Raw genomic sequence first — 26,914 nt, forward strand, 5'->3', positions numbered from 1 at the left:
TGGCAGCAGCAGGCATATCGAAGCCAGTCCCATCCGAATCCTGCCAGCCTCGATGCTCAAACACACCATCCGAACGCCCTCATCCGTCGAATTTCCGTACCCGAGCCAACCTCCACACCTGTTCACTTTCACAGTACCCAACCTCCACGACCAAAATGCGCTAAGGGAAATATCCATCACTCTGGCTTAGCCCGGACGACTCCATTCAGCACGTGATCGTTGCCGGTCCGGGGACGGTGTACGGTTTGCCGTCTAAATCCGGTTGACCCAGCTTACCGTAAATGTTGATCAAGATGCCCGGGTCGTTCGACTTGTAAGCACCGGGGAAGCTCACGGTCGACGAAGGCGTGAAGGAACCGGACCCGGAAACGTTGATCTGAGCGCACGACTGGTAGAACTGGGCCTGGCCCGAGTTCTTCGCTGAATGCAAGGCAATAATCTCGACGCGCAGGAGATATTGGCCAGGCGCGATGCAGTTGGGCAGGTTGAAGTAAGTCCAGCCGTTGTTCTGGAGCATGTTATCGACACCCCATTTCCGGCTACCGGTATCGAAGCCATCCTGCCAAATCTTGAACCACTTTTGGCCGCTAGAGCTAGCCGATGCCGCGTTGTCGACTTTGGCAAGATAGGCGATAACTGGTCCCTTGTGGGACTTGGCGAAACTGGGCGCCGCCGATGACATGCCCCCAGAATGCGCCGAGTCGGTCGCCCGGTGCGACGTTTATTACGGCCTGGGACCTGGTGCCCCAAGCTCCGCATGCCATGTTGCCGCTGCTCACATCCTGAACGGGGTTATTGTTCCCCGGAGCACGGATGCCCGTGAGCTGGCCGTTGTCTTTGCCGTTGACCGAGAGTTTCTAAGTCCCCTTGTCAGCCCCAAGTCCCGTTGCCTGGAAGACAGAGTGCGTTCTCTATGCTTACCTGGAAGATGGCATGTGCCTCCACTGCTAGCCCGTACGTGATGAGAGATAGCAGTGAGATCTTCATTGTGAAGCCTGTTGAATTGAGCGGTGCCTATTGGGGATTGCCTGTCTTGCTCTGGTAGAACAATCCCACCGTATGGCTGCTCTCACAACTTCATATTTATATCCGCTCCAACGACTCTTTCCATGAGCATACTTGCTAGATGGCAGCCTTTATCGACGGAGGTAGTTTGTCCATCCGAGAATTGCACCGAATCCCTTAAGTCCCGAACAAGTCAGAAGCCACATATAAATGAATATCACGGCAATCCCTGTTTCCATCATCACTTGGGACAAATGGACTGCGGTGTCCAGAGCTTGTCAGGCGGCTTGCAAGATCGGTAATCCTTGGAATGGCGGGGCCCCGGATTATGAGAGTGTGTCCGCAATCTATTTTGATAGAATGGTTGTAGATTGGTTCCGGACTCAAACGCGATCGAACGGGTTGGGCATCGCTACCATCAACGGCCGTCCCGTCTTTCAGATTGCGTCTGGCATTAACCGGGCCAGTCACGGGGCCAATTACCGGGACAACTCAACGATATCTTTGCTGACATAGAAATAGGGACAAGACGGATGAAGTCGAAACTGAGCCGGACGACGAATGAGGAGAAAGCAGCATACTATAAGTAACACTGCGATGATGTCGATCGACGGGCAGCCTGTGTCAACGATTCCGGTGGGATTGATATGCCAGCTTTGACTGTCGAAAACTTGTCCTGCGACACTTTCTCAAGCTGGTCGTGATTGATGGAAAAATCATAGAACAGCAGGCGACTCGGATTGTTTAACCTCTTTTATAGAGAATTACAGTACAATACTGGTTTGTTTGTTAGTTTGAGACCTCTGGTCAACTTTCCTAGGCGTTTATATATCTAGTTGATCCGTTTCGTTCTATAACCAAAGCGTAATCTTACCTTACATATGCTATTTTGAAAATCTAATATGCTATATTGAATTTTGTTGATACCTTTCCGATCCGTACTTAGCTATTCATTTTATCTTTGTGAAGTTTGGGACAATTCGGGATAGATCTCGTCCAGTATACCAGGAGTACCAAGCTAACAAACAAACCAGTATTAGATTGTACGTGCTATGGCAGACTGTTGTGCGCAAGTCAGAGTGATATATCTTTCCAGGCAATTGGAGGAGATGACATTGAACATTACGAAGGTGTTTTGCACGAATCCTTCAGAGTAGACACAGCTTTAAAGTAAGCTTTGCTCTGAGGAGAGAAGAATGAGCGGGGAGAAGTCCAAGGAAAGAAGGGTCATTGAAGACGGGACGGGATCTCACGTTGACATGAACTGATCAGCTGATAAAGCACGATTCACCGGACCACAATAGAGAATGCGCTTGCTCGCGCGGAAAACCAGGCTCAGGCAGAATTATGTGAGAATTGTGTTCTTGAGTAGTGGAATCATATGAAAGACTCAGTGCGCTTTCAATCAACACCTGTTGTGTAGGTGAATCAGTGAAGTGTCAACAAGCCCTCGATGTTGTCGTGAATATCAACTCGACTTGTGACGTTTGAGATGGTGGTGAGGGTGGATCCTCAAGCGGGACCGATGGCCCAGTATTCAACCCTAACCCAAAAGATGATTCCTGCTTGGCGTTAGGTCCGGCAGTGACCGGCAACAAGCTTTGGTCTTGCCTGCCTGGAGCCTGAGAGCTTCACTTTGCCAAGCCGCCGCTGGCACTTGTGAAGTCCCACTCTGGACTGTCCCGCGACGCCTGGGTTCTGGTCCAGTGTTGACTTTCGCGGCGCGCGACTCGAGCGTCAGTTTTTCCTTTGACTTGCGACTGACGACAACAGAAGACGCCCAGAACCCAGCCATTGACGAGCTCAACCTCCGCATGCGCCCACGGCCACGGCCATTCATCTACTATTAACCATTATCGACAGCGAGAACGACTTACAGATCACAAAAGCAGCTTAACCGATCGGCTGCAGTACGGGCGCAAAACGGACGACATCATCGACGAGATCAGTGACGATACTGATAGTCTTATCAACCCCATTAAGAACGAAGCGCGTCCTCCGACCACCCAGTACATCATCCATATCTTTCGACCAATCAACCTGATTCAATAAGTTACCATGGCGACGACCGTGACCCGAAATGTCCTAACTCCGGTCAAGCAAACCGCCCCCGCCGCCACGGTCCAAGCGAGCCCCGGCAACTGGAGGCATCCTCTACTGGCCGAGATAACGAAGCGGCGAAGTAGGACTGTCTTTGGCGAAGAGAACGTGAGGCAAATCGCATACAACTCTTTGGCTCTCTTCCTTATCGAGGGCCTACGGGCGGTTTTGCACCCTTACTTCCGCGTGGATTTGTACGTTGTTTTGTCTCCCACCGTCCCATCCCGGCCCATGAACCCAACTTAATCCTGGGAGCAAACAAGCAAGCAATGGTACCAACGATCCTGACCATTGTTGTATTAGCCTCACCTTGAGTTCGAAAAGCTACGGCAGCTGGATCTACGCCGTCCTCCTCCTGGTCCCTCTGTTCAACATCGTCGTGGCATTACTGCCGCTCTTCCGCCCGGCAGATGACCTCTCCGACATCCCCCTGACGCCTTCCCAGAGGAAGCTTCTCGGACTGCCGCCGATCGCGAAAGCGACCCCGGGGGCCACCGCTATCAGCACACCTCCCAAGTATTCTAGGACGCCATCAATGGCAGGAACGCCGGCTAGCATGAAGACGGGTGGCTCTGCGCTGTCGGTGGCCAATAACGGTAGCCCGGGAAGAACTCTCAACGCGCCGTACTCGCCTTCGCCCGTCAGCCCTCTGTTTCAGAAGTCTACGATGAACGTTCCCAGCCCGCTCGGCGCCAGCACGATGAGCAACCCCTTTGCATCGAGCATCAGCAGCAGCGCTTTTGGATCTAGCACAGGCAGCAGTGTGTTTGGTGAAGGTCCGGCCACGCCGACCCCGGCGTCTGGAAAGCGGTCGAATGTGTCGAGTGTTGCGTTGACCAACAAGTGGCTGTATGAGAAGCGAAGGAGGCTGGATTGCTGACTTCTGCTGGTATGTTCTCCTTAGGACTTGACTTTTGTTTGCTCACTCGCGCTTCCTCCTCAATCAGTGGTGGTTTCCTCCTATGTCGACTAGAGGTAGCAGCAGCGTGATGCAGCAGGGTCTGTGATCACCACCACTTCACTTTGGCGGGATTCTTCCTCCGGTCTTTGTGAGGAGTTTTCTTCCCTTCTGTATAAGGTTCTTGTATGTTAGCTATGGACTGGACGTTGAGAATGGTCTGCGTGGCTCTTTATTTTCATGAGTCGGCACGGTGATGTTCAGTCAGTCAATGATGGGGGTTTCCGTTTTGGGGCGCATTTTTCTTAGCGAGAAGAGAACTACTGATCCAAGATACCCATTTGTTTTTTTTCCAGCCCTAGAAGTCTACTTCTCAGTCTGTTGATATTCCGATCATGATCATGAGGGCGTGACAAGGCCCTATGCTACTTCTACTCATCGTAGGGGTATGGGTCATTTCACCTTGCATCGCTCTCTGTATTGTTGGTTGGTAGGTAGTACAGATTTTTGGTATTCATTCATCTGTATCTGAATCCAGCGGCCGTGTGCTGCTGCTGCTGCTCTTCAACTTCCATTCCTCCAATTGTTACTTTCCCCATGGTATCATTTGAGCTCTCAAAAAACAGAAACGGATCGGAAGAATAACAAAGCAAAAGGGGTCCCGAAAATATCCGCTTATCAAAAAGTGTTGTGGTTGAAGAAAAATCCATCCAAGCAAAATCTCCCTTTTCACATCAAAATCCAAATCACATCATGAGAAGTTACCACTTTTCTTCCCTTCTTCCGTCCTTTGATCTCACATCACCTCCGTTTCGCTCTTCACCCTCTCCCTACCGCCTTCGCCCCCCCTAAGAACTCGGCGACGGGCTCGGCGTATTAACCAGCGTATCCGGACTCTCGCCCTCCGACTGATTCCTCGTCGGCAGATTCAGCAAATTACTATTGTTCGCTGGTGGCGGCGGCACATTCGCAGCGGCAACCGCTTTGCCCTTCTCCGGTTTCGTCGATCTACCACGGTGCTTCTCTTCGTCGCTATCTTCCGCTTCTTCTGGGATCGTGGAGGTGCCGGGGGCGATGGCGACCACTACCGAGGGCGGTTTCTTGAGTCCGTTGTTGTTGTTGTTGTTGTTGTTGTTGTTGTTGTTGTTGTTGTTGTTGTTGTTGTTGTTGTTGTTGTTGTTGTTGTTGTTGTTGTTGTTGTTGTTGTTGTTGTTGTTGTTGTTGTTGCTGCCACTGCTGCTGCTGATTACATTCTCGTCGACGGGAGAAGCGGGGACGACGACGATTTTGTCCAGTGAGACGGGAGAGCCAGAGCCGAGCGTGCCATCTGTTGGTGACGAAGGAGAAGGAAAGGATGTTAGGGAGGAGCCACCACCACCGGCAGCAGTCTGTGGTGGTTGTTGCGGTTCTTTCGATGGCTGTTGCTGGTTCTGGTTCTGAGACTTTGCTTTTAGTCGCGGTTCCCGCGCCAACACTTCCTTCGCCAGCCCCTTCACGCCAGCGACGATAATCTCCGGCCGCGTGAAAGCTAGCAGACCTTCAGCGTGTCCGGAGGCGCGCTCTTGGAAGACAACGTCGTAGGCGGAGTTGCCCCATGCCGGGCAGACGTAGGTGTGTTTTTCGGCTGAGCGGGCGGCGGCTTCGGAGCGGGATAAGGGGACTTGCTTGTTGAGAGCGGGGAGCGCATCGGTTGATGCGCCTGCTGCAGATTTGGCTATCGCCGCCGTTTCTGTCGCTTCAGCTGCAGATTCCGGTGCTGCTGCTGCTGCTGCTGCTGGAGATTTGCTGCCGTTGCTGCTCCCGGTGCCAGTGAAGACGGTTATCGCGACCTTGGGCTTCCTATTATTCCCCTTTGTTGATTTCCCACCATCATCCTCAGGATACGCAGCACAATGCGCCCAGTACCTCATGGCCGTCTCCGGACCGGGTAACCACAACATATTCGTCAGCGTAATGATCTTCTCATGCGTGAAAGACGGCGACGACAAGGCCGCTTCATCCAACCCCATGGCGCGCAACCCCCTGAGCACGAAGACGAGCATGCCGGTGGGGGAGTCGCACAGCGCGTAAGCAAGCGTGTTGGGATCCTCAGCGAGACCACCGTCTCCACCGAGAGCGTTCAAGCCCATCATCTTCCTTTTTCCTTCACCGGCCGTCGTCTTCGTCTTCCCCCCGTTGCTGTCGTTATTCCTCGCCGCCGCCAAAACCCCCCAATCCTCTCCCTTATACCCCCACTTCTCCCTCTTCAACATCTTGGCCACCTTCCACTTAACCCACGCCCCGGTACCTTGTTCCTTTCTCGTGGGCGCTTTGAGGGGTGGAGCAATCAGGTGGGCGCCCACGCACGACTCGGCGTGGTGCGTAGCCAGCCTGTTGACTACCCGGAAGTCGATCGCGGCCGGCGAGAGGTGGCCCGGCCCGGAACCCGTGACGAGGTACTGGGCGTAGCCGAGGCGGCGCATCAGAGTGTCGAGAATCGTGGCGGAGGCAGGGATGGGCGGGAGGTTGGCGGGGAGGGCGTCGCTTAGGCCGAGGCCGGGGAGGGAGGGGATGATGAGGTGGAAGGCTTGCTGACTCTCATTTTCTGATGCCGCATCGGGATCCGTGAGGGGCTTGATGAGGTGCCCCAGGGACAGGTTGGTGAAGGGGAAAGGAGGGACCAGGAGGAGAGGCACGGCGTCGGGATGGGGAGAGCGGGCGTGGATGAAGTGGACTCGGAGGGCGGCGTTGTCGAGATTCGGAAGGGTGATGGTGGTGCGGAACTGGGGGAGGGTGTTGTTGAGCGTGCTCTCTGCTTCGCGCCAGGAGTACCTCTCGAGCCTATGTAGGAGCCATATGTTAGTCTAGAGTCCCGAACCTTCTTCCGGTATGTTTAAGTGTGCCCTCTGATGTGTTGTGCATACCAAAAGTCAATGAGCGGTTCCACGATCGGCTTTGGCTCCCACCAGTCTTTAGACTTGTTGGCTGAGCTGGAGCTGGAGCCCTCATGGGGAAGACGAGTAAGCTCCAGCTTCTGTCTGGTGAGGTCAAGATGCTTGGTAGGGATCTGATGATCTCGGATTAGCCATATGTCTCAGCATAAAGACGAGTTGAGTTATGTGTACTCACATGAATCTTATAAACCTTCACTTCCTCACCAGGGGCTACCTGGACATCACTGCTTGGATCCGCCATTGTTGATCCAGCTCTATGATTCCTCGTTTCCAAAGAGCTTGTTATGCAGTATTCGAAGTTATGGGACGAGACAGGTGAAGATGGCTATGGTTAGTAAATTATAAGTGCAAAGATATATCGAAAATGACAGTCGAGAAATCGATCGACACAGTTCACAAGTAAAAACAAAAAAACAGTTGAAAGTTTCAGTGCCACCTAGACACGCAGAGGTCCTTCAACGAATATGTATACATGTGAGAAAGGAAGGAAGGAAGGGAAAAAGAAATAACAGAACGAAAAGGATCTTCAGCCACCAGATGGGGATATGGGTCTGGGCTGAAGAAGACCAAAAAGAGGTAGGGGACTAGGTAGGTATGGTCGGTACCTAGCTTGAGAGGAGGAGGTAAGGTGTAGTGTAGAGGCACACCCCCCCCTAGTTTATAAGTACATACAGAAGAATATTTGAGGACCTGCATGCGGACTCGCAAAAAGCCGTAAAGCCGTTGGCGCACCTTTATCAGGCCATCCGAGAAGCAGGCCAAGAGAAAAAGTACCTACTTTTTGCTGTGCTTATGCAAGGTCAATCATGTACATTCATGCGCGCCCAAAAGTAGTAGCGCCAGAAACACCACGGCAGATTTGTTCCAAGCCATTCTAGTGTACTTCCTCGGGTACGCAGTGTACCTACCCGCATTCTTCTCCTGTATGCTGTACCTATGCTGTATGTACAGTTGTCGGATTATAGCTATTTTAGTTTTAGCCTCTGTTGTTTGTGGAATGGGTTTTTGTTTATCAACTGCTTGTTCCCCCCTCCCCTCCCGGTCCGCATTTCTCTGTTACCTATCGCATCACAAACTTCTTTCTTTTTGCTTGGCTTGACCGGAGGAAACCCTACGAGAGGGACCCGGGATCTGGTACAAGGAAATGACGGCAGCAATGCGCGCCATATCGCCAATGATACCGTACATAGTCATATTTAAGGGGTCGGACTAGGTAGGGGGGGTTGGGCCTGTTTGGCTTGGTGGGGAGAGGGGGTACATATTGACCGGACTGACGACAAGGTCACAAGCCTGCAATGCGAGAGGAGGGCCGAAGAGAAGAGGAGAAGAGGAGACAGAAAGAAAGAGAAAGAGGGTCTCGAAAGCAGAAACGGGCGATGCCAAATCTCCAAATCAAGTGAACGAAACCGAAGTTCGTCGCATATCCACATCCACATGCGATTCTGGGTGATGGATTTCCGGGGTCCGACTGCGTACACACCATGATGTTCGACAATGAACATGGACCGTTTTCCCAAGTTCCAGAAACTAACCTCAAGCCACGCCCATTGGACGTTATGATTCTGTTTACACAGTAGGTAGTTCTCCCTTGATGTCCCTTTCCAAAGACCAATGGACGTTTTAGAGCCTCTCGTCCGTCGTCCATCGTCATCCCCACGAACCGTTGGACTTTCACTTGACGCGCGCCGCGCAAAAACGCACCGCACCCAGGCGATCTCACAAGTCACAACCCACCACCCTGCCGCCTATCTGTGGCTAGAGCACCCCCTTGCACAATTGGACTTGAGGGTCTTCTCCTATCTCCATTGGCCAGTGTCCCCATTTGCCGCGGTAGCAGCCACACGAGCCGTGCCTTGGAAGTCATGAAACAGTGGCGGTGCTGACGAGTCCTTGAATTAGTGCGACCTTGGCGAACCCTTGCAGGTTTCGAACGGGAAATTGATCAACCAAGGGTCCGACCAACCGAAGATTCGACGATGAGATGCAATGGCAGTGTGTCACTTCAGTTTGGTTGTCTCGGTTGTGCCTGCGGGGGAAAGTTTGGGGTTCTTCCTTTGACCTCTCGGAGAACATTTGAGGTTTGCGGAGAGAGACATCAGACAAAAGGTACCTCTAGCGAAGAGTGAGCGCAGGGCACTTAAACCAAGCATCAAGTAACCGCGGTACATGTCACATCATCGCTTGACATCATCTTGGGATTTTAGATGAGGCCAAAGCAATGTCTGTTATTACCACCGAAACTCGACCAGATCGCATTGTGTGTGTCACCCACCCACCTGCCCAATTGATATTGTATGTCTTATGCTACACGACATGTAAGCAAGGCGTCCGTATGCACTCGCCACTCTCGTAGATAGAGCCCTGCGCCAACAATGTGGCTGGAGGGTGTACAGTTATAGTGATATGGGATCTTCAAGCTCATTATTTTGTTATCTAGAGGTAGGTATTTCTGTAGTTGTTCTATCATTGCTCTCGCCACAACTGGCTGAGCAGATCTGTGGGCGGCCTCCCTTGGACTCATGTCCGCCCATGATTATCAGTCCTTTGCAGAACCAAGTTCTTGAAACCTCCTATCACATCCCCAGGCATGTTACCCAACAGCTCGAAGAAGGCCGCTCACTTGTAGTGTAATTGATCGCCACCACACGACGCCGGTCTTCTTGTCGCCACAATGGCACCTCAGCCACAAACAAAACCAATGACTGCAATTGGTGTTCCCCCTATTTCCCTTCCAAGAATCATACACAACAGCCAACAAACCAAGCTGAAACCCATCACCACAGATTCTTCTAGCCGCTCCTCCGCGGGGCCTGGGCTCCTCCTGGAGGAACAGGTGAACCTGCAGCTCCCCGGAGGTTGATAGCTCCGATGCGAGATACGATGTTGCTTCCAACCGCATCCACGGCTCCACGGGGGGAAGTCAGCGAAGGGCCCTGTGCTGCCGTCTGTTGCACATGGAAGAGCTTGATGTTGGTCGTGTTCCAGATGCCCACAGTGCCTCTGGCAACCTGCATTTCGCTGGCAAAGACGAACCCCCAAAGAAGGGACTCGTACCATCCTAGCGCCATCGGTGACCATTCAAACATGTGAACCCGTACTGGGGAGGCATCCACGCCAACAAGTTGGATCTCCTGGATCCTCTGTAAAACTGCCGGCGTGGGCGAGTCTGTAGCAATGGATTGGCGAGGTAGCAGCGCCGTGAGCTGATTGATCAGCGTCAAGATGGTATGAAGCGGCAGCTCTGGGAGCCAGCTATCAATCCATTCAGCGGTTGGCTCAAACGCCCCGGTCTGGGACTGGCCGGATATAGAGTAGCCGCCCAAGCTGCTTGTGCTGTTTTGCCGGGAGAAGCGCGGTCCTGCCGGCATCTTACCTCTGGCCTTTTCCGACATGCCTCGAAGCTGTCTTGGTACATCACTGCCATCCGCATGGGGTTCTACAGAAGATGCACGGGACGGGTTCTCGCTATGGCTTGAAGGAGATGGAGTAGGCCGTTGCTCATCATCGCTGTCGTCATCGTCACCAACGGCGAATGCTCCATCCTCGGGAACATCATGGAGTGTAGGTACCCGCGTGATAGACGCTGTGGGGCTCCGTAGACTCTCCAACGAGCTTCTCGTCGAGTTAGTCTCCAATGGGTCATTTGAGGCAGCAGCCTCCTTCTTTTTTCGGTTACGTCTCTCTATCTCCTCCTGGCCACTTTCCAATGTGAAAGAGCGCAGGGCTTCGAATCGCTTTCTATTCCTAATAATGGCGTATATGAAGTGGGGGTTCTCTGCGGGAATTCGTCAGAACACAAGTCAACTAACTTCCCAGTGATGGTGTGACTTACTCTTATACTGATGCTCCACAATAGCATTGATGGACTCCAACAATGATCTTAGTAGGTTATGATTTGTCTCATTCGCCATCAGGAACGAAGGGGATGACATTGAGTTATAGAGTTGGATGAGTCTGGTGCAGGTAGATCCGCTGAGCCCTTCAAGGTAAGCGGATATGTTATTAATAACAGCCAGGAGCGCAGGATAAATGACGGTCAGCTTCCCCTGACTCTTGGTGATGAGATTATATATAGACTAAGCAGCTGGTTAGAATCAGAGCTCCAGATTTGTGCTTGAGAAAACTCACTTGGATTAGGAAGTCTGCATAGGTTCCCCTGAAGCCAGTAATCCGGATAGCCGGAGGAAGTGTCTCTTGGGCCTCAAACATTTTGTTGAGATTGATGCCGAAGTTCTTTTCTGCGCTCAGGGTCTGGAGCAGGAAAGCACACATCCTCACCACGCCCTGCTTCGAGGCGTCGCCCTTGTACTCAAGCGCATAGAACAGGACAAAAATTACAAAGTCGTGTGCCCGCTCAGTGTCGATCATGAAAGAGCGGAAGCGTTTATTGCACTGGGTCAGTTCCCAGAACAGCATGATGGTCTCGGGGGCGAACCGAACTGAGTTCTGTGCCCCTGGGATATAGGAGGCGTTGGCCTGGAGCGGTTGATGCAGTATCCGTGTCATGCCGTCCACGATGAACTGGAAATCTTGGGGGCGATGGAGCCTGCCAGCAAAGTGACGGTAGAAGTTCTTGGGTGTCAGAACTCCTGGCTCCTCTGGGACAGGGTAGAGCAGAACCACCAAGAGAAACTGCAGAGTATATGTGACGAGAATTTGTTTGGGATCCTTGAAAACTAGAGTGTTGTACGGCACACGCCAGGTGGCAGGGTTATACTTGAGTGTCTAGCACATGATTAGCATGTGTGACCTGCGGGGACGAATATGGTAACTTGCCGTGTTCAGTAGCGAGCACAAGACCGAGAGAACCACTTGCTTGTCTGGACAAGTGCATATGTGGGTGAGGGCCCGGGTTCCCTTCAGCGGCAAGACACTCAGCGACATATACATGCTTTGGCTCGTCAGGGTCAGCAACAGCCGCAGGATTTCACATCGGTTGCTCTCATGTTCTTTGGTAGTCGGTATCGACGTCGCACAGCCCACGCCGCTCTGCCAGATCGAATAGCTGACTTTGGGACTGCCATGTGGTTGTCTTGGTACCGTAAGGTCGGAGAAGAACAACAAATCGACAAGAGTGTCGATAAGCTCCTCAGCTAGCGGCTTTGCGTCCTCGAACTCTTCGGGCGGTCTAGGCTGGACTTCTTGCGACTCGTCGAAGAGCACCTCGTTGGCTATTAGAGATGTCCTGGTGCGTTTGCGACGGCGGGCCCAGAAGAAGTTCTCCTCCCAGGCTTGGAGCGACTCTTTCTCGTAGAGGAACGGGAGGATGCGGGTGAGGACTCGGATGCAGTTGAGAGCATGACTGTCGGGAGCGATCTCGGGATCGGGGAACGAGGGGTGGTGACGGAGTACAAAGAGTCGCGATGTCACGGCTAATATCAACGTTTCCAGATTCTCCAAGGCATTGTCTCGGGTTCGGCGAACGTCGGCAGGGGCGAACAGACTGAAGACATCTTCCGAGGTTTCGGGCAATTCCCAGAACTACAAACACCAGAAAGTTACACGGTTAGCCCCAGTTACCGCTAGATGTGGATGAGGACGGGTTCATGAGGGTATACACAAGAGGGCGGGCGGAGGAGACAGCTGGGTATCAAGGGCCATGGACTAGGCAATACTGACTGATGTCCAGTAGGTATCATCGGCGGGGATGTGTCGTTCTTCAGAGAGGCGGAAGATGCCCTTCTTGAATACTAGCTTAGAGTCGCTCGCACCCATTTTGGCAGCTTAGGGACATAGCATTCATTGATATCATGCCACAAAATAAAATGAACCGGGAGCGGAGGATGGAAAGGCAGAGGTAGATCCGCTATGTCTCGTTTCTTGACGTGTCGCTGGCTCGTTGGAGTGGTGGACTTGTGATGATTTGCAGATGGTTTGGGTCAGTGCAGTGAGGTGCAACCGGCTCGTTACATCACAGGCTGCGACTGTCAGAAGTGTGTCTCTGTCCCGGGGGAAGCTACTGTGTAAAGGGAAAGTGGTTCCACCCCGGGAACCCCCAGGGCATCGAATCGGTGGATCGATCTGGTCTGTGCGTTCTGGGGTCGGCCAGCACGGCATGCTGCCGTTTCAATGTTAACCCATATGTAACCCTAACCCAGCATCATCATCATCACGATCTGGCCTTATCGACAATCCGTCAAGGTGCCCTTCCGAGTATCAAAGCTGGCCAAAACCGCTGATGACAGCAACAACAACACCATTATCAACCTTTCCCACCGAAACTGTGTGGACCTGCCCATGAAATCTTTCAGGTGACATCGGACTAAAGAATTGTGTTTACACCGACGTCAACGGTCTCCTGGTTACCCCCTCCTTCGGAGCGCATCTTGAACCCCAAGCTTCGAGACAGGGACCATCCACCTATTCGCCCACCATGTATACATCAGTAGTAAGACTACAGAATGTTTTTGGCTTCTTCACAACAGTCGCCTTTGTAGTCGCGGCCTTCATCGCCGCCTCCGACTTCGTCACAGAACGGGCGCCGATTGTTCGAACCCTCAAGACAACCAGTGTCCAAGTGTGAGTTGTGATGCCTGCCCCCCCTCTGTACCTGGACACGCGCGAACCTCTTGTGCCATGCACCTCCCATCATGCAAATCGCCTGCTAACCAACTGCCAAATCCCAACAGCGTCCGAGGCCGACCGCACTACTACAGCAGCAAAAAGGAAGAATACGCCATCATCAACTTCTCTCTCGACGCCGACCTCTCCTCGCTCTTCACATGGAACACCAAGCAAGTCTTCGTCTACGTAAGCGCTGAGTGGCCGGCGGCCGACCATGCGAAGACGAATGCCACCAACGAGGCCGTGATCTGGGATACCATCATCACCTCGCCTAGCGCCGACCACCTGGCCAACATTGGTCCTGTGGCCATGAAGAAGCTGCGGAAGAGCGCTGGCGGGAAGAGTATCGATCCTAACCGGTAAGCACCACTGCCTACCACATACCTCTTCTGTGACCTACTTACTTACTAACTCTATTTCTGAATAACAGCGGTAAACTCTCCCTCAAGAACCAACGCCACAAGTACAAAATCACCCACCCCTCCGGCAAGCTCGCCATGACCGACAACGTCACCCTCCGTCTGCACTACAATGTCCAGCCGTGGGTTGGTCTGCTCACCTGGGACCAAGACGTCGACTACGGGTACTGGAAGGCTCTGAAGAATGGGGTGAGCAAGCGCTTCAAGCTGCCTGCAATTAAGGAGAAGAAGGCGGCGTCGGCGGGCGCCCGGTAGGGGTAACATGGCATGGGAGAAGGAAGGAGGAATAAGGGTTGTTAGGGTGTATGGAGAAAAAGCGTAATAAAGCTATGATAACGCCAACATCGGTCCTTTTAGAGAGAAGTTAGGGCAATGTCGCAGTTGGTGAGGTTCCAGAACTCATATCAGTGAATGGGTTCTAGTACGGACGGGCTCGTGGCATCTCATCTGTGAAGAGGCCCATGATCATGTAAACGAAATACGGAACAGGGAGCAAGTACCACAACCAGGAATGGACCAATGCCTGGACTTTCTTCCACAATGTATAACCTGCTGTTTTGTTTCTTTTATTTATGTCATTCATGTTGAAGAGCAAGCGTATCAAGCTACCATAGCAGTTTTAAGGGTTAGGGCAAGGAGGACGGTGATATATGGACAATGTGATCTTTGTTTCCGCTATACATATGTACACCAAAGATAAGGTATACTCCACTATACACTATGCTCAGTGGTTCGCAATACCATACGTCCTGTAAGACCCGTTGTGCGCTTACTCCAATCCATCCACAAGGAGTATAAACAAGTTCGGTACTGAGCAAGTCAAGTATATACAAGTACATGATGTCCCATACCTTCAACACATAACGCTTGGTGTAGCTTGAGCCGCTTATGCCCGGAGGCGCAACTACTGTGAACCGCTGCCCCTACCACCGCGACCAGCACCACCACGACCACGTCCTTCACCCCTACCCCGACCGCCACGGCCACGGCCACCACGGCCACCCCTAGGCGAATCGAGGCTAGCGGGAGGCGGGACTGCAGAGTACACGCCGGGAGCTGGCGAAGCCTGCTGCTGGGCTTCACCACTCAAGTTATCATCGACGTTCGCGAGGGCAGGCGCCGACTGATCAGCACCTCCTGGCTTGCCACCGCGGCCACGGAAGTTACCCCTGAAGTTACCGCCACGTCCACCACGAGCGCCTTGAGGGGTACCGGGGCCAGGGGAACCCTTAAAGCCGGGGTCCGGACCATACGGCTGTCTCTGGGGCTGCTGATGACCGCTTGGGCCGCTGGGAGCCTGGCGATAGACAAGGTTCTCGCCCTGCTGAGGACCATTCTGCTGGTGAGGCGACTGATAACCTCCACGACCACCCCGGCCACGACCACCGCCGTGAATAGCACCGCGCCAGGTTCCTTGCAGAGGAGGAGGCTGGGGTGCATCACGGTATTGCTTGCCATTAGCCTGCATCCCGTAACCACCGTGAGCCGTCAGTGTCGTAACCGAAGGATTGGTGGGTTGTCTAGCCATGGCTGCCTTGGAGCCAACAACGACTTGGCGGTTGGAAAGGTTGAGGCAGGTGTGGGATGGCACCGTCTGGCCACGGAAAGGAGGGCACCGGTCACCGAGAGTGGTCCCACTCATGAAAGTAACATCGAAGACCACATCCAGCAACTTGGCCGTCGGGACGCGGCTGATACCCACCACAGTTCCACGGTAGGCGATGGGAACCTTGCCAACCTCAGCGACATAAACGACACGATCACCCAGGCTGAAGTGCTGGTTTCCAAGACGATGTTCCGCGTCACGAGGGCGCAGCAGAGCATTGCGAGGAACGTTGGGCATCCTCTTGTTCGCTGCAGCTAGTTGTCCGAGCTGCAGCCTGTCGGCTTCGGCAGCGAGCCTCATGACAACATCGGAATCAAGCTGCTCTGCGTCAAGTGGAACTCGCTCCATCTGGCTCGTCTTCAGTGTCTTCAACCAGGCACCGATCTCCTTCACTCTAGCCGAGGCAACAGCCGGCTCGGGCCAGAGATCCGTCTCAGTCAGCTCGGCGCTAGAGGGATTCTGTTTAACGGCAGCAAAGAAATCTGGAAACTTTGTCATATACTCAGCGAGCATCGCGGTAGCAAGCGGACTGAACTCCCAACCGGTTGCGGACTTGCGGGAATAGCCAAGCACTTTCTGCTTCTTGCCTTCAAACTTAAGGTTGAGGCCTAGGTTGACCCGCAAGCCGCCAAGTGTTGTGATGAAGTAGGACGACGTGATCTTGCTCAAAGTAAGAGAGTGAAGGTCCAATTCCCTCGCAACCTTCCATGACGGGGAATATGGGTTGTTCCGCTCTGCGTCCAACATAATCTGGCGAGCAAAATCCGGTTCCCGCTCTTTCAAGGCGGCAAGCAAGACAACAAGCTTGTTGTTGCTGTAACCTTCAACTTCAACTGGGCGGCCATAGTTGAATTCGCCCAAGAAGAAGCCAACGGACTTGATGGGAAACTCTTCCTCAAGAGGCAAGGCAGCCCTCTCAATGAAACGTTCATCCTCGTTGACAACCTCGTCGACAATGATCTGTGCGGCATAGTCCGTCTCCATGCCGGGAATCGGGCCGTACTCCTTCACTGTAGCGCCTTCATCGGTTTTGGTCAGGCCCTTGAGCATGTGCACGTGGACCAACGACTCCACCTGACCGATCAATATACCTAGCCGCTTGCTGTAGAAGTTCTCAATGCGGTGAGCCGTCTTGCCCCATTGCTCGATGTCCCGCGAGGAATGATTACGCGATACCACCTGTCCGCTACCATCTTCTGCCAATTGATAATCAAAAAGCTCGTCGGATACGCCCACGATTTTAGCCTCTTGAAGGAAGGGATAGCCAACGAAGCAGCGCTTTCCAAGCTTGCGCTTCGCTTCCTCGACGTTGGTGCGCTTCTCCGTATCCAGGACATTGACGACCATGCTCTGGTTGCGACTCTCCGACTGGAACACATTGACGCCATGGAATCCAAGAGAGGCGGTGTATGGCAGAGTAGCCAGAGAAGGGAATCCAGCCAGCGCTTCCTCGTTCAGCAGAGCACCGTCGGTTAAACCAACACGATACTCCAGTCCCTCCACGGGCGGAAGATCGAAAATGTTCTCGATACAGTGGCAGTGGGCGATGGACGGGAAGACTCCGACAAGGGAGGAAGGGTATTCAAAATCCACTGAATCGGAATACGTAAACTTGAGGGCGACACCAAAATCGTTCCTCGACTTCTCAACGTCCGAGAGGAGTTCGTTCTTGGGGCCCATTGCTGTGAGCAGCCGCTTCTCGTCAATGAAGGGAATCTTGACGACGGCTTCCCAGTCCATCTTCTTGCCATTCATGTCGAGCTCAAAGTCTCTTGGGTAGAAGTCGATGATGGGAGAATCGGGGTTCGTCATAAGATCCCAATACACTGTCGGCACAATCTTTTTGCTGCGGTCTGGCAAGACACCCATCAGCTGCTCATATGGCTTGAACGGCTGACCCATCTTGAAATTGAGGTCGGCCTTCAGGCCTTTCATGACATCGGAAATCATGGGAGCATAGTGGTAGCGATAGAACCAGGGCCAAGAAGCAATACCACGGTAGTAGTAGTAGAGCACCCATTGAAGACCCTGGACGTAATTCTCCGTCAACTTGCGGAGTTCATCCTCCTTGTTTTCCGGGGTCCAATCCTCGAACTTCTCGGCATAGTACTGGTCTTTCCACTCCTGGAACTTTTGCTGGTACTTGACCTCCATGGCAGCCTTCGAGTCGGCCGCAGTTAGATCCAGGACTTGGGCGTTGTCGTACTTCTTGATGATACGGAGAACGGCTGACTGGGCTTCCTCGTCCTCCTCCGACTCGTCATCTCTCTCGGGGAAGGACAAGATTAGGTGGCGGTGTCCCTCATCATCTTCCTTAGTTGCCCAAGAAATGTGGGCAGTATCAGCCAGGTCTTGGACAAACTTGCGGTCCTCGGCCTTCAACTCGGTACCGAGATCAAGGGTGTTAGTACTCCTGTTGGTGAGGAATTTCCGAATCTTCTGCTTCCAGAGGTTCTTCTGATTCGTGGTGACGATGAGCTTGCCCTTGATCTTGGCCTTTGCTGTCTCTGTCTCGTCATTTTCGAGCATCTTCTTGGCCCGAAGCCAGCTTTGATCCTCATGTTCATGTTCGAAAAAGCGATACTCCTCCTTGCCGAGTTCTTCCAGAAGCAGGCCGAGTCTCTGGAGGTTGACCTTACCGCCCTCGTTGATATATCCGTCGCCGCGTGGAAGAATTTCTTTGTATATCCTGAACATGAGCGAAAGAGCGCCTTCATTGATGTGAAGGCGCGGAAGGTTGGGAAGGAAATCGTTTCCGACAAAGAAGGCCATGAGAATGAAGTCGTCAATAACCTTCTCCATATCGAATGGAAAAGACATGGCTCCAGGTTTCTTGAGATCCTGGAACTCCAGCTCCAGGTACTCGCGGACTATGCAAAGATGCATCAAATAGAAGTTTTGTTCCTCCAGTCCCTTTGCCTTATGCTTAGCTGGGCCGCGGCCAAAGGTAACTTCCTCGCGCAGAAGGCAGAAGTGAGGATCATGGCTGAGGAGGCCAAGCATGATCAGATCGGCGTCGAGACCATACAAACAGTGACGGACGTTCGCGTCGTAGTCGGGTTGAGCGCGCGCATTGCGGATGTACTCCATGATCTTGTGCTCACCCTCACCAGGGACCTCGTGTCCAGACAGGACAATCTCGGGCTGTTGCCAGTCCCTGTCTTCTGATACCTTCTTATTGATGAAATACCTCAGCTGTTGCGACAGCTTGGCCATAAATTCGGTTCCTAGGCAGCTAGTTAGGCTCCGGGAAAACACTCAGTGGGGACCAGTGCCAGACATACCAGGTGTAATGCAGTTGCTGTCGAAAGGTTCTTCTTTGGGCAGTTCCTTGCCCTCACGAATCGCCTTATCTCTGGCCTTTTCGTTGTCCAGCGCGGTACGGAAACGACGAGCACGCTGCTGGTTCATCTTGGCGCGAGGAGCAACGCCATCTATAGCCATGAAGAAGAGCTTTTTGGGCTTGATTTTCCCGAAGAGATGTTCAATGTAGTTGAATATAGCAATGAACATCTCCTCCTCTGTCATCCGGAATTGTACATCGCTCGTATCCTTATGGGTACAGTTGTGGATGATACCGTTCATGTCCAACTGGGTAAACCGGTTAGCTAGGAAAGTAACGCAAGATAGCCATCAGGCCTCGGAAGGGAGCAGCGAACATAAAGGCAATCGAACTCGGGGATACGGTTCTCGGCGATGAGCTGAGAGATGGCGGGATACCGCTCCGAGAGCCATCTGAAAAACTTGGGAACACTGGATGAGAGAAGGTATTAGCTACATGTCTGAACAACGCGCGCGTATACGGCGAGGGGGGAGCTTTGAGAGTAACATACCCCATGTTGGCTGACTGGCGTGTAGCGCCGGACTAGATGTGTACACTACTAGAAGTTTGCGAAGGAGGTCTGAAATCGGGGCGCGCTGAGCGGTCGCAGGAGATGTTGCAGAGTCTACCTAGTTGCTGCTTTCAAGGGGCGAAGAAGAGGCGACAAGCTGGTCGTTCAGATGCCGGCGCTGAATAATAATGGCCGGGCTTTTAGGTAGCGAAACCTCCAGGGATCGCAATGGCACAAAAAACCGAAGGGGGACGAAGCAGCAAGATCCAACTAAGCTTCCAGGCTTCCTTTTGAAGGATAGTATGGAAAGCTACAGGACTGAAGATGCTGTCTGGAAGGGAGGAAGAGGCGTGTCTTTCGAGCGACGGACAGCGGCAGTCGGGAAAAGAAGCTACTATACTGCTAACAAAAGCGAAAGGATAGAAAATCCGAGGAGGGGCCTAAAGCGTGGCGGCTATGTGTAAGGTAGAGATAGCAGAAGAAGTGGTGATGTCTACGAGAGATGGAAAAGTGGAAGTGGAAGGTCCGTCGGTCGGGTACCTTCAAGAGGCGAGATAGCAGAGGTGTGGATGGGACGGGGAAGGTGTCCTGGGCTCCGGGCTGGCTGTTCAGGCTGTGACACACTGCAGTTTCCAGTTGGCCTCCATTGCCCCACGGGCTGACTCTGCCCGGCCAGGCCAGTGGTGAGCGCCCGCCACCTCATCAGGCTCCCTGTCGCTGTCAAGGTGACGAGCCCCTCGACGAGCGGGACAGAACTGAGGTGAAGCTGTTCGGGCGGGCAATGTAGCACGGACCACCTGGTATCCCCGGTCCGTCACTGCTCGGCTCAGGAGTGACATCAAGGAACGCCTTCCCCACCGGCGCCCGCGCTGGCTTGAGGCTCTGTGGAGTACCTTGACGAACCCTTGTCCCATCCGCCCTGCAGCACCGTCGTCTCTCCAACGGAACTGAACCCCACGAAACAGCATTCGTCAAAGTGCCCGTGGTGCATGAAAAGGCGGAAGAGAATGGCAGAAATCAATTAATTGGAAGTCGCGTCGCGTTTAGAGGTAGAGGTAGTTAGCGCTTCAACCACTGCAAACGCCGTCCGTCGCATGGGCAAATCACTTTAACTTGTTGCGCCTTTGATTCCCATCCCCCGCCATTACTTTCCTCACTTTTGGAATCTTAGACCACCTGGAAACTTCCGTTGAAAGGAACATCTCTCGCGCTACTTACTGAACGGGCATATCCATCTACTCACGCTCATTGTTCAGAGAGCTTGTTTCCATCCCTGTGGCCTTCGCTCTCACATCCGTGGTGGCTCATCCAGCACCAGGCAAAACTCCCACTACAGCTGCGCAACGCGAAAAGCGACTCTTGGCCACCTCCAGAACATCTATTACACCCGGCCACCCCACTCACGTTATCAGCTTCACTGAACCCACAAACTCAAGATGGCGCGCGACGAGATTGTCGACGATGTTGACGGTAAGCTTATGAAGCTCGGGTTGCGAGCTTGCTGCCAGCCTGTGCAAAAGTGCTGACGTTAGGACGCAGTCAACATGGAGGAGGACGACGCCGAGGCCGAGCAGCGCCTGATCAACGAAGAGTACAAAATCTGGAAGAAGAACAGCCCCTTCCTCTACGACATGATGCTCAGCACGGCCTTGGAGTGGCCTACCCTCACGACACAATGGTTCCCCGATGTCAAGAACCCCAAAGACAAGAGCCACACCGTCCACAGACTGCTTCTCGGAACCCATACCGCTGAGGGCAAGCCCAACTACCTCCAAATCGCCGAAGTCGAGATCCCTAAGATGGTCGAGCTGAATCCCCGCGACTACGACGAGGAACGCGGCGAGATTGGTGGCTATGGCAGCAAGGCCTCTTCCGGGGAGCCCTTGTGTATTCGGTTCAAGATCACCCAGAAGATCGACCACCCTGGCGAGGTCAACAAGGCCCGCTACCAGCCCCAGAACCCCGATATTATTGCCACCCTTGCTGTTGACGGCCGTGTCTTGATCTTCGACCGCACAAAGCACAGCATCACGCCCTCCGGCACTCCTAGCCCTCAACTTGAGCTGATTGGCCACAAGGAGGAAGGCTTCGGCTTGAACTGGAACCCGCACGAGGAAGGCTGCCTTGCGACCGGCAGCGAAGACAAGACCGTCCTCCTGTGGGACCTCAAGACCTACGAAGGTACCAGCAAGCAGCTCAAGTACTCTCGCAAGTACACGCACCATAGCCACATTGTCAACGACGTTCAACACCACCCCTTGGTCAAGTCATGGATCGGTACCGTCTCGGACGATCTCACTCTCCAGATCATCGACGTCCGCCGTCCAGAGACCGACAAGGCAGCTATTGTCGCCCGTAACGGTCATAGTGACGCCATCAATGCTTTGGCATTCAACCCACGGGTGGAAACCCTCATTGCGACTGCTTCCGCCGACAAGACAATTGGTATCTGGGACATGCGGAACATGAAGTCCAAGGTCCACACCTTGGAGGGCCACCAGGATGCGGTTACCTCTCTTGAGTGGCACCCAACCGAGTCGGCCGTTCTGGGCAGTGGCAGCTACGACAGGAGGTTGCTGTTTTGGGACATTAGTCGTGTTGGAGACGAGCAAACCCAAGAGGACGCTGAGGATGGTCCACCGGAGCTGCTCTTTATGCACGGCGGTCACACCAACCACCTGGCCGATTTCAGCTGGAACCGCAACGACCCCTGGCTTGTGTGCAGTGCTGCCGAGGATAACCTGCTACAGATCTGGAAGGTGGCCAACAGCATCGTTTCCAAGGAGCCCGCGGACATGTCTACTCCCGAGCTCGATGACCCGAAACCGAAGCAATCTAGCCACTAGGATGAGGAAACTTCGGCCTTCCAAGTCCTGTTGCCCTCGATCGAGACTCTAGAGATACAACAGCAACAAGAGGAACAGCAACAGGCGCATGACAAGTCCGCGGAGCAAGCCGCTACCATTGGATCCAGGACGGAAAAGGGTAAAGGTAAAGAAGCACCCAAGGAGGGCTCGAGGTTACAAGATGGAACAAGCGGCAGAGACAACGGGGATGGGGACGATGACTCGGAAGATACCAGTGCTTCCGAGCAAAAGGGACGGGGCAAGAGTAAAGGCATGTCGGTGTACGAGTCCTACTTGCGGACGGTGGAGGAGGCAAGGAGAGCGGCGCAAATGACAGGCGCAGAACGGCACCGGAAGACGCGCTCACGCACAACATTTGGCGCAGAAACACAGCAGAAGCAACAGCAGCAATAGAGCTGCTGAATGACGGCGATGGCTGTACGACGGCGATGGCGGGAAAATGGACGGTTCTCTAGGCGTAGCGGGTAACAACAGTGCATTTTGAGCTGGATATGAGGGATAGGCTTACCACAGCAAAGTAATGATGGCAGACAGCACCAGGCTTGGTCCAAGATACATGGCAGAGGGAGCTCCGGGGATCTCGACCACGTCAAGCCACGAGTTGTATGCGAAGAGATAGACCAAGCAAACTTGAGAGAAGGCATGTAATCTTCTGAATCCATCATTTCACAGACCTGTTGACTGCAGCGTGACAGCATTCCGCCGTCCTAATGTTGGATTGGGACTACATTTACTCTTGGCCGTGAACCCATGGAGTCTTATTTCCCGTGTCGTCACTTTGTTACAAGAACCTTGGAGGTATGCAACTTTCTGTTGAAAGGTTACACATGGCCATTTGAGCAGACTCTACGAGTTGAGACGGAAGGCCCATAACCCGCTTACTATTGTTCTCGCTCTGAATTTTATTTTCATCTGATGTTTTTTTCCCTCAAGTTCCTTCCTATTGTTCTCATTGACCGATCTATTCACTGCGGGAGCCCAGAACAGGAGCGGTCCCGACTTACCGTATGGCACAAAACCAGTGACCGTTGACAAAAATAATTCCCAGATCACTTCGTCCATCTTGCAACTTTTATTCCAACTCTCGCCGATCGTCTCTTTTCAACTCTTTTCAACTCGAATGATCCGAGAAACCAGGAAGCGCAAGCAATCAACTACACAGCACCCAAGTCATCGGAAACATGTCAAACCTACAAGTGCCCGGCGAGCAAGGAGAGGGCAAAGTGAGAGCTGTCTCAAACCCTCTGCCCGGACTTGCATCACTCAACTTCAACAATTACGGAAGTGATGCTCAGCAAGACTACGAGGCGGCTCAAGCCTCTCGCGCAAACGCCACTATCGACGAAATCGAGCAAAGAGGCATAGTGCCCGACGTCAATCTGGTCGAACGAGAGCTCCTCCGGCCAAAATCAAGAATCAAGAGAGCCGGCTCTACTGCCCACAAGATATTCTCTAATCGTGCCGCATCCTCTCGCGACCCTTCTGGCAGCAGCGATGTCAATACCCTCAATCTCGGCCTTCGCGTCTACCCAAGCAACGAGGAGCAAGATGCAGTGGTCAATACGCTCTGGGAAGAGTTCGCCAACGACGGTGGTTTGAGCGGACTAAGCCACCAGCAGGTGTCTCTTCTTTATCAGCACTGGCACCAGCGTGCCCTGGCCATCAATGAGTCTGCCAAAGAATGGCAAGCTCTCAATGAGCCTTCCCCGAAAGCGACGGAGCCCCGCGTGAGCACCTTTGACCTCTTCGGCTCCCTGATGACCGACTTTGAGCTTCTCCTTGAGGTCTGCAAGCATTTGCGCCCGATCGACATCATCAATCTTTACAGCGTCTCGAAATCCTTCCATGATCTTGTCAACGCAAACCTCCAAAGCACCATCCTTCTTTGGACGGACCACATGGCGCCGTCCTCGGCTCGCATCTTCTGCCACCAACTGTACTACCAGTACTTCATCGACGACCCCTCCGGCAGAGATCCCAGTACTCACCGTGATATACGGTATTTCAACCGAGAGGCTCCCAATTATACTGTGTATCAAAACCAGGCCGGAGAAGGCCAATTCGGTCCCGTCAACCCTCTTCCACCCGCCGACCCGCAACACAATATCCGCAAGGTCCCGTCCCTGATCTGGTTCCAAATGGTCGTCGACCGCGAGATCAAAGTCCGCGACATCCTCGCCACCCTCGCCCGCCACGGCCACCGCACCCCTCCCGACACGCACAAGACGCTAAAGAAGCTCTGGCTCTTAATGGACGTGGCCTCCTGCCGCGGCCGCGCCGTCCTGATTCGCTCCCAGACGCTCTTCACCGACGAGGACCTCTACCGTGCTCGCCTCTTCTTCATCAAGCTCTACATGCTCTTCGCCGACCCCGTCTTCGGGCCCAAGTCCACCGCGCTCGCCAAGCTGTTCCTCGGCCAAAAGGGGTTCACACCGCTTTGGCAGTTCCTGCGGCGCAAGAAGTACACCACCGAGCAAGAGATCGTGGAGATGAAGACGCGGTACGACGTCCGACCGACTCTCTTGCAGGTCCTCGACGGACATCCCATCAACGGCGTACCGCCCAATGAGATGGGGATGATGCATGTGGAAGGGTGGGGGCGCGGCGTCAGACACTTGCTTCGCCCCGATCAGATGGTCAATTGGGAAGCGTACAAGAGAGGGTTGCCGCTGCACCTAAGGGCCGAGAGGATGATGCTCTACGGCCATGTGGACTTCAACACGGGCCGGCCGTTGGTGCCGAGCCTGGATGAGTTGTACATGAGTGATGACGAGTTCGACCTGCCGGCCGATTCGAGCTGGAGGATCATGAAGCATCACAAGGCCCATGGCGGCTGTGGGAATGTCCCCTTCGAGAGAGGCATGTGGCAGCCTAAGCATGCGAGGAAGGCAAGGTGGAAGACGTTGACGGAGGAGGAGAAAGAGGATATACTGGCTGCGGAGGAAGAGGAGATCAAGGAGGAAAAGAAGTTGCGGTATGTGGAAGGTGATTTGGATGTGGCCCTTGCGGACTTGGAGGAGGCGTTGTATGACTATGCCGTGGAGAAGGAGGAGGGAAGTCACGAAGAGCATGGCATTGACGGACTTGAGTTCGACAGCCGCGTTCCAATGCCCGATGATACGTCTCATGCCGATGAGGAAGAAGAGTTCGATGATACCGACTGGGAGAACTGCGCGAAGTACATGAAGGATTTAGATCGGGTACCCGACCAGCTGACTCTCATCCGACAAGACAAGGCTTACTCCCAGCTCAACAGATCACTCATCATGGCCAAGCAGGTGTTCGACAGCAAGGCCAAGAGCAATTCTGAAAGGCAAGAGCAAGACAAAGCTTGGGCGCATGCCATTGTTCACCAACTACCCCTTTATACCGGCGCGAATCCCGCTTACAGAAGAGGTGTTCCCGTTGCTCCTCGAAACAACTCACCCGCGTCAAACCAGGCCTTCTTCAATGCCCATAATGGCAATCACGACTGGGTGCAGCCGGTATACCCAGCCCAAGCCGAACTACCAGACGTTCGAGCCGAGTATCTTCTCAAAGGCGCTGTCGCCCTCCACAATGCCCGCCTTGACACCGGCGACCTCGACCCCGCCACCGACGCTATGCCCGATGACGAAGTCGCCGAGTTGGAAGACGAGGAGATTACCAAACAGATTGAGAAGAATGTCAATTACGGTTGGATGCTTCACATGCCGCGCAAGCAGCCCAACAACGAAGCTGGTAGTAGTTCGCAAGACCAAGACGACCACAGTGGCAACGAAGGAGCCAGCGGTGTGTCAGAATCTATGGACATGGACATGATGGACATGGATGACATGGAGGAGGACATCGACGACGACTTCAACGACTTGATCACCAGCGACTTCGATGATTTCATCACCACCCCCAACTTCGGCCTTCACAACCCTAACAACGCAAGCCCCAGCAACACCATCCCCCTCTCCCCCACCCCCAGCGCCAGCACCATCGACCAACCCAGCCCCAACCCTTACATCCCCATCCACAAGAACCAACCCACCCCCAACACCAACCCCAACCCTCACAACCCCGACTTACCCTACCGCACCCAAATGTACCACTACCACCACGACCCGGACGAAGACTTCGACTGGCGCGGCTGGCTCGACATGCAGCACCAGAACGACTTGCTAAGCGAGGCAGCGAGGCTAGATCGCAACCTGTTGAACGGTGCGCATGAGATCGGGCCGGAGGAGCTAAGAAGGAGGGTGGAGAGTACGATTGAGAGGACTCGGGGGTATAAGAGTTTGAGGGAGAGGTTTTTGAGGAGGTATTATCGGCAGTGGTAGTGGTGTGTGTGGTGAGTGTGTGTGTGTGTGGTTGGGGGATTTGGGTGGGTTTGGTGGAATAGCTTGATTTGGTCATGTGGTGTGCCGTACCCTAGTGGTTCGGTTTGGAATTCTTTGTCGGTAGGTGATGATGGTAGGAAGGAGTGATGATGGGAAGGAGTGATGAAGGAAAGAGTGATGAAGGAAGGAGTGATGAAGGAAGGAGTGATGAAGGAAAGAGCGATGATGGGAACTTAAGGAGTGATGTGCAGAGAGGTAGGGATATGGAAGAATGGAAAAGTGGATGTCTGGTGTATATATGGATGCATCGATGCTCAGAGAGGCTGTTCTATACTTGCTTGCAAGTTAGACTTATTGCTTCAAAGTGGTTAGAAGTGTCGGG

At 53.5% G+C, this 26,914-nt stretch overlaps 8 protein-coding genes across 8 annotated transcripts; 4 read left to right on the forward strand and 4 right to left on the reverse strand.

The window, feature by feature from the left end:
- Positions 1-205: 205 nt before the first annotated feature.
- B0H65DRAFT_506911 (glycoside hydrolase) lies at positions 206-987 on the reverse strand (the record flags this gene model as incomplete). Its single annotated transcript, XM_062828103.1, has 3 exons — positions 206-652; positions 681-857; positions 922-987. The coding sequence occupies 3 exons, from the start codon at positions 985-987 to the stop codon at positions 206-208; spliced, it is 690 nt and encodes a 229-aa protein (XP_062684813.1).
- Positions 988-2,954: 1,967 nt separating this feature from the next.
- B0H65DRAFT_124038 (nuclear pore complex component-domain-containing protein) lies at positions 2,955-4,418 on the forward strand. The gene is made up of 2 exons (XM_062820714.1): positions 2,955-3,299; positions 3,409-4,418. Exons 1-2 carry the CDS (start codon positions 3,064-3,066, stop codon positions 3,983-3,985), a joined length of 813 nt encoding a protein of 270 aa, XP_062684814.1. The 5' UTR covers positions 2,955-3,063; the 3' UTR covers positions 3,986-4,418.
- B0H65DRAFT_124049 (Alpha/Beta hydrolase protein) lies at positions 4,419-7,269 on the reverse strand. The gene is made up of 3 exons (XM_062820715.1): positions 7,112-7,269; positions 6,907-7,049; positions 4,419-6,823 (listed from the first exon to the last, which is right to left on the reverse strand). Exons 1-3 carry the CDS (start codon positions 7,175-7,177, stop codon positions 4,852-4,854), a joined length of 2,181 nt encoding a protein of 726 aa, XP_062684815.1. The 5' UTR covers positions 7,178-7,269; the 3' UTR covers positions 4,419-4,851.
- A 2,066-nt stretch (positions 7,270-9,335) lies between these two features.
- B0H65DRAFT_458134 (high-temperature-induced dauer-formation protein-domain-containing protein) lies at positions 9,336-13,025 on the reverse strand. Its single transcript, XM_062826385.1, has 5 exons — positions 12,556-13,025; positions 11,713-12,417; positions 11,065-11,661; positions 10,769-11,012; positions 9,336-10,711 (listed from the first exon to the last, which is right to left on the reverse strand). Exons 1-5 carry the CDS (start codon positions 12,649-12,651, stop codon positions 9,726-9,728), a joined length of 2,628 nt encoding a protein of 875 aa, XP_062684816.1. The 5' UTR covers positions 12,652-13,025; the 3' UTR covers positions 9,336-9,725.
- A 21-nt stretch (positions 13,026-13,046) lies between these two features.
- On the forward strand, positions 13,047-14,568 carry B0H65DRAFT_458136 (signal peptidase subunit-domain-containing protein). The gene is made up of 3 exons (XM_062826386.1): positions 13,047-13,455; positions 13,566-13,859; positions 13,931-14,568. The coding sequence occupies exons 1-3, from the start codon at positions 13,310-13,312 to the stop codon at positions 14,172-14,174; spliced, it is 684 nt and encodes a 227-aa protein (XP_062684817.1). The 5' UTR covers positions 13,047-13,309; the 3' UTR covers positions 14,175-14,568.
- Positions 14,569-14,721: 153 nt separating this feature from the next.
- B0H65DRAFT_124111 (XRN 5'-3' exonuclease N-terminus-domain-containing protein) lies at positions 14,722-19,368 on the reverse strand. The gene is made up of 3 exons (XM_062820716.1): positions 19,359-19,368; positions 18,810-19,278; positions 14,722-18,752 (listed from the first exon to the last, which is right to left on the reverse strand). Exons 2-3 carry the CDS (start codon positions 19,108-19,110, stop codon positions 14,824-14,826), a joined length of 4,230 nt encoding a protein of 1,409 aa, XP_062684818.1. The 5' UTR covers positions 19,111-19,278; positions 19,359-19,368; the 3' UTR covers positions 14,722-14,823.
- A 1,240-nt stretch (positions 19,369-20,608) lies between these two features.
- B0H65DRAFT_124144 (histone acetyltransferase type B subunit 2) lies at positions 20,609-22,349 on the forward strand. The gene is made up of 2 exons (XM_062820718.1): positions 20,609-20,828; positions 20,898-22,349. The coding sequence occupies exons 1-2, from the start codon at positions 20,795-20,797 to the stop codon at positions 22,202-22,204; spliced, it is 1,341 nt and encodes a 446-aa protein (XP_062684819.1). The 5' UTR covers positions 20,609-20,794; the 3' UTR covers positions 22,205-22,349.
- An 856-nt stretch (positions 22,350-23,205) lies between these two features.
- Positions 23,206-26,872, forward strand: B0H65DRAFT_124129 (uncharacterized protein). Its single transcript, XM_062820717.1, has one exon. It carries the CDS (start codon positions 23,407-23,409, stop codon positions 26,530-26,532), a length of 3,126 nt encoding a protein of 1,041 aa, XP_062684820.1. The 5' UTR covers positions 23,206-23,406; the 3' UTR covers positions 26,533-26,872.
- The last annotated feature ends 42 nt before the right edge of the window (positions 26,873-26,914 follow it).

This window comes from Neurospora tetraspora (assembly GCF_033439725.1).
Source record: "Neurospora tetraspora strain CBS 560.94 chromosome Unknown B0H65scaffold_2, whole genome shotgun sequence".
Lineage (NCBI taxonomy): Eukaryota > Fungi > Ascomycota > Sordariomycetes > Sordariales > Sordariaceae > Neurospora > Neurospora tetraspora.

What these genes read in the sequence shown, in the direction of transcription:
- B0H65DRAFT_124038 (XM_062820714.1), top strand. Translation starts at nt 3,064, where the DNA reads ATGGCGACGACCGTGACCCGAAATGTCCTAACTCCGGTCAAGCAAACC. An exon ending in CCTTACTTCCGCGTGGATTT is followed by an intron (nt 3,300 to 3,408) that starts GTACGTTGTTTT and finishes TTGTTGTATTAG; the next exon opens with CCTCACCTTGAGTTCGAAAA.
- B0H65DRAFT_124049 (XM_062820715.1), bottom strand. Translation starts at nt 7,177, where the DNA reads ATGGCGGATCCAAGCAGTGATGTCCAGGTAGCCCCTGGTGAGGAAGTG. An exon ending in TGAAGGTTTATAAGATTCAT is followed by an intron (nt 7,050 to 7,111) that starts GTGAGTACACAT and finishes CGAGATCATCAG; the next exon opens with ATCCCTACCAAGCATCTTGA. An exon ending in GAACCGCTCATTGACTTTTG is followed by an intron (nt 6,824 to 6,906) that starts GTATGCACAACA and finishes GCTCCTACATAG; the next exon opens with GCTCGAGAGGTACTCCTGGC.
- B0H65DRAFT_458134 (XM_062826385.1), bottom strand. Translation starts at nt 12,651, where the DNA reads ATGGGTGCGAGCGACTCTAAGCTAGTATTCAAGAAGGGCATCTTCCGC. An exon ending in ATGATACCTACTGGACATCA is followed by an intron (nt 12,418 to 12,555) that starts GTCAGTATTGCC and finishes TGGTGTTTGTAG; the next exon opens with TTCTGGGAATTGCCCGAAAC. An exon ending in TGTGCTCGCTACTGAACACG is followed by an intron (nt 11,662 to 11,712) that starts GCAAGTTACCAT and finishes ATCATGTGCTAG; the next exon opens with ACACTCAAGTATAACCCTGC.
- B0H65DRAFT_458136 (XM_062826386.1), top strand. Translation starts at nt 13,310, where the DNA reads ATGTATACATCAGTAGTAAGACTACAGAATGTTTTTGGCTTCTTCACA. An exon ending in AAGACAACCAGTGTCCAAGT is followed by an intron (nt 13,456 to 13,565) that starts GTGAGTTGTGAT and finishes AAATCCCAACAG; the next exon opens with CGTCCGAGGCCGACCGCACT. An exon ending in AAGAGTATCGATCCTAACCG is followed by an intron (nt 13,860 to 13,930) that starts GTAAGCACCACT and finishes TCTGAATAACAG; the next exon opens with CGGTAAACTCTCCCTCAAGA.
- B0H65DRAFT_124111 (XM_062820716.1), bottom strand. Translation starts at nt 19,110, where the DNA reads ATGAACGGTATCATCCACAACTGTACCCATAAGGATACGAGCGATGTA. An exon ending in CAGCAACTGCATTACACCTG is followed by an intron (nt 18,753 to 18,809) that starts GTATGTCTGGCA and finishes CTAGCTGCCTAG; the next exon opens with GAACCGAATTTATGGCCAAG.
- B0H65DRAFT_124144 (XM_062820718.1), top strand. Translation starts at nt 20,795, where the DNA reads ATGGCGCGCGACGAGATTGTCGACGATGTTGACG. An exon ending in GATTGTCGACGATGTTGACG is followed by an intron (nt 20,829 to 20,897) that starts GTAAGCTTATGA and finishes GTTAGGACGCAG; the next exon opens with TCAACATGGAGGAGGACGAC.
- B0H65DRAFT_124129 (XM_062820717.1), top strand. Translation starts at nt 23,407, where the DNA reads ATGTCAAACCTACAAGTGCCCGGCGAGCAAGGAGAGGGCAAAGTGAGA.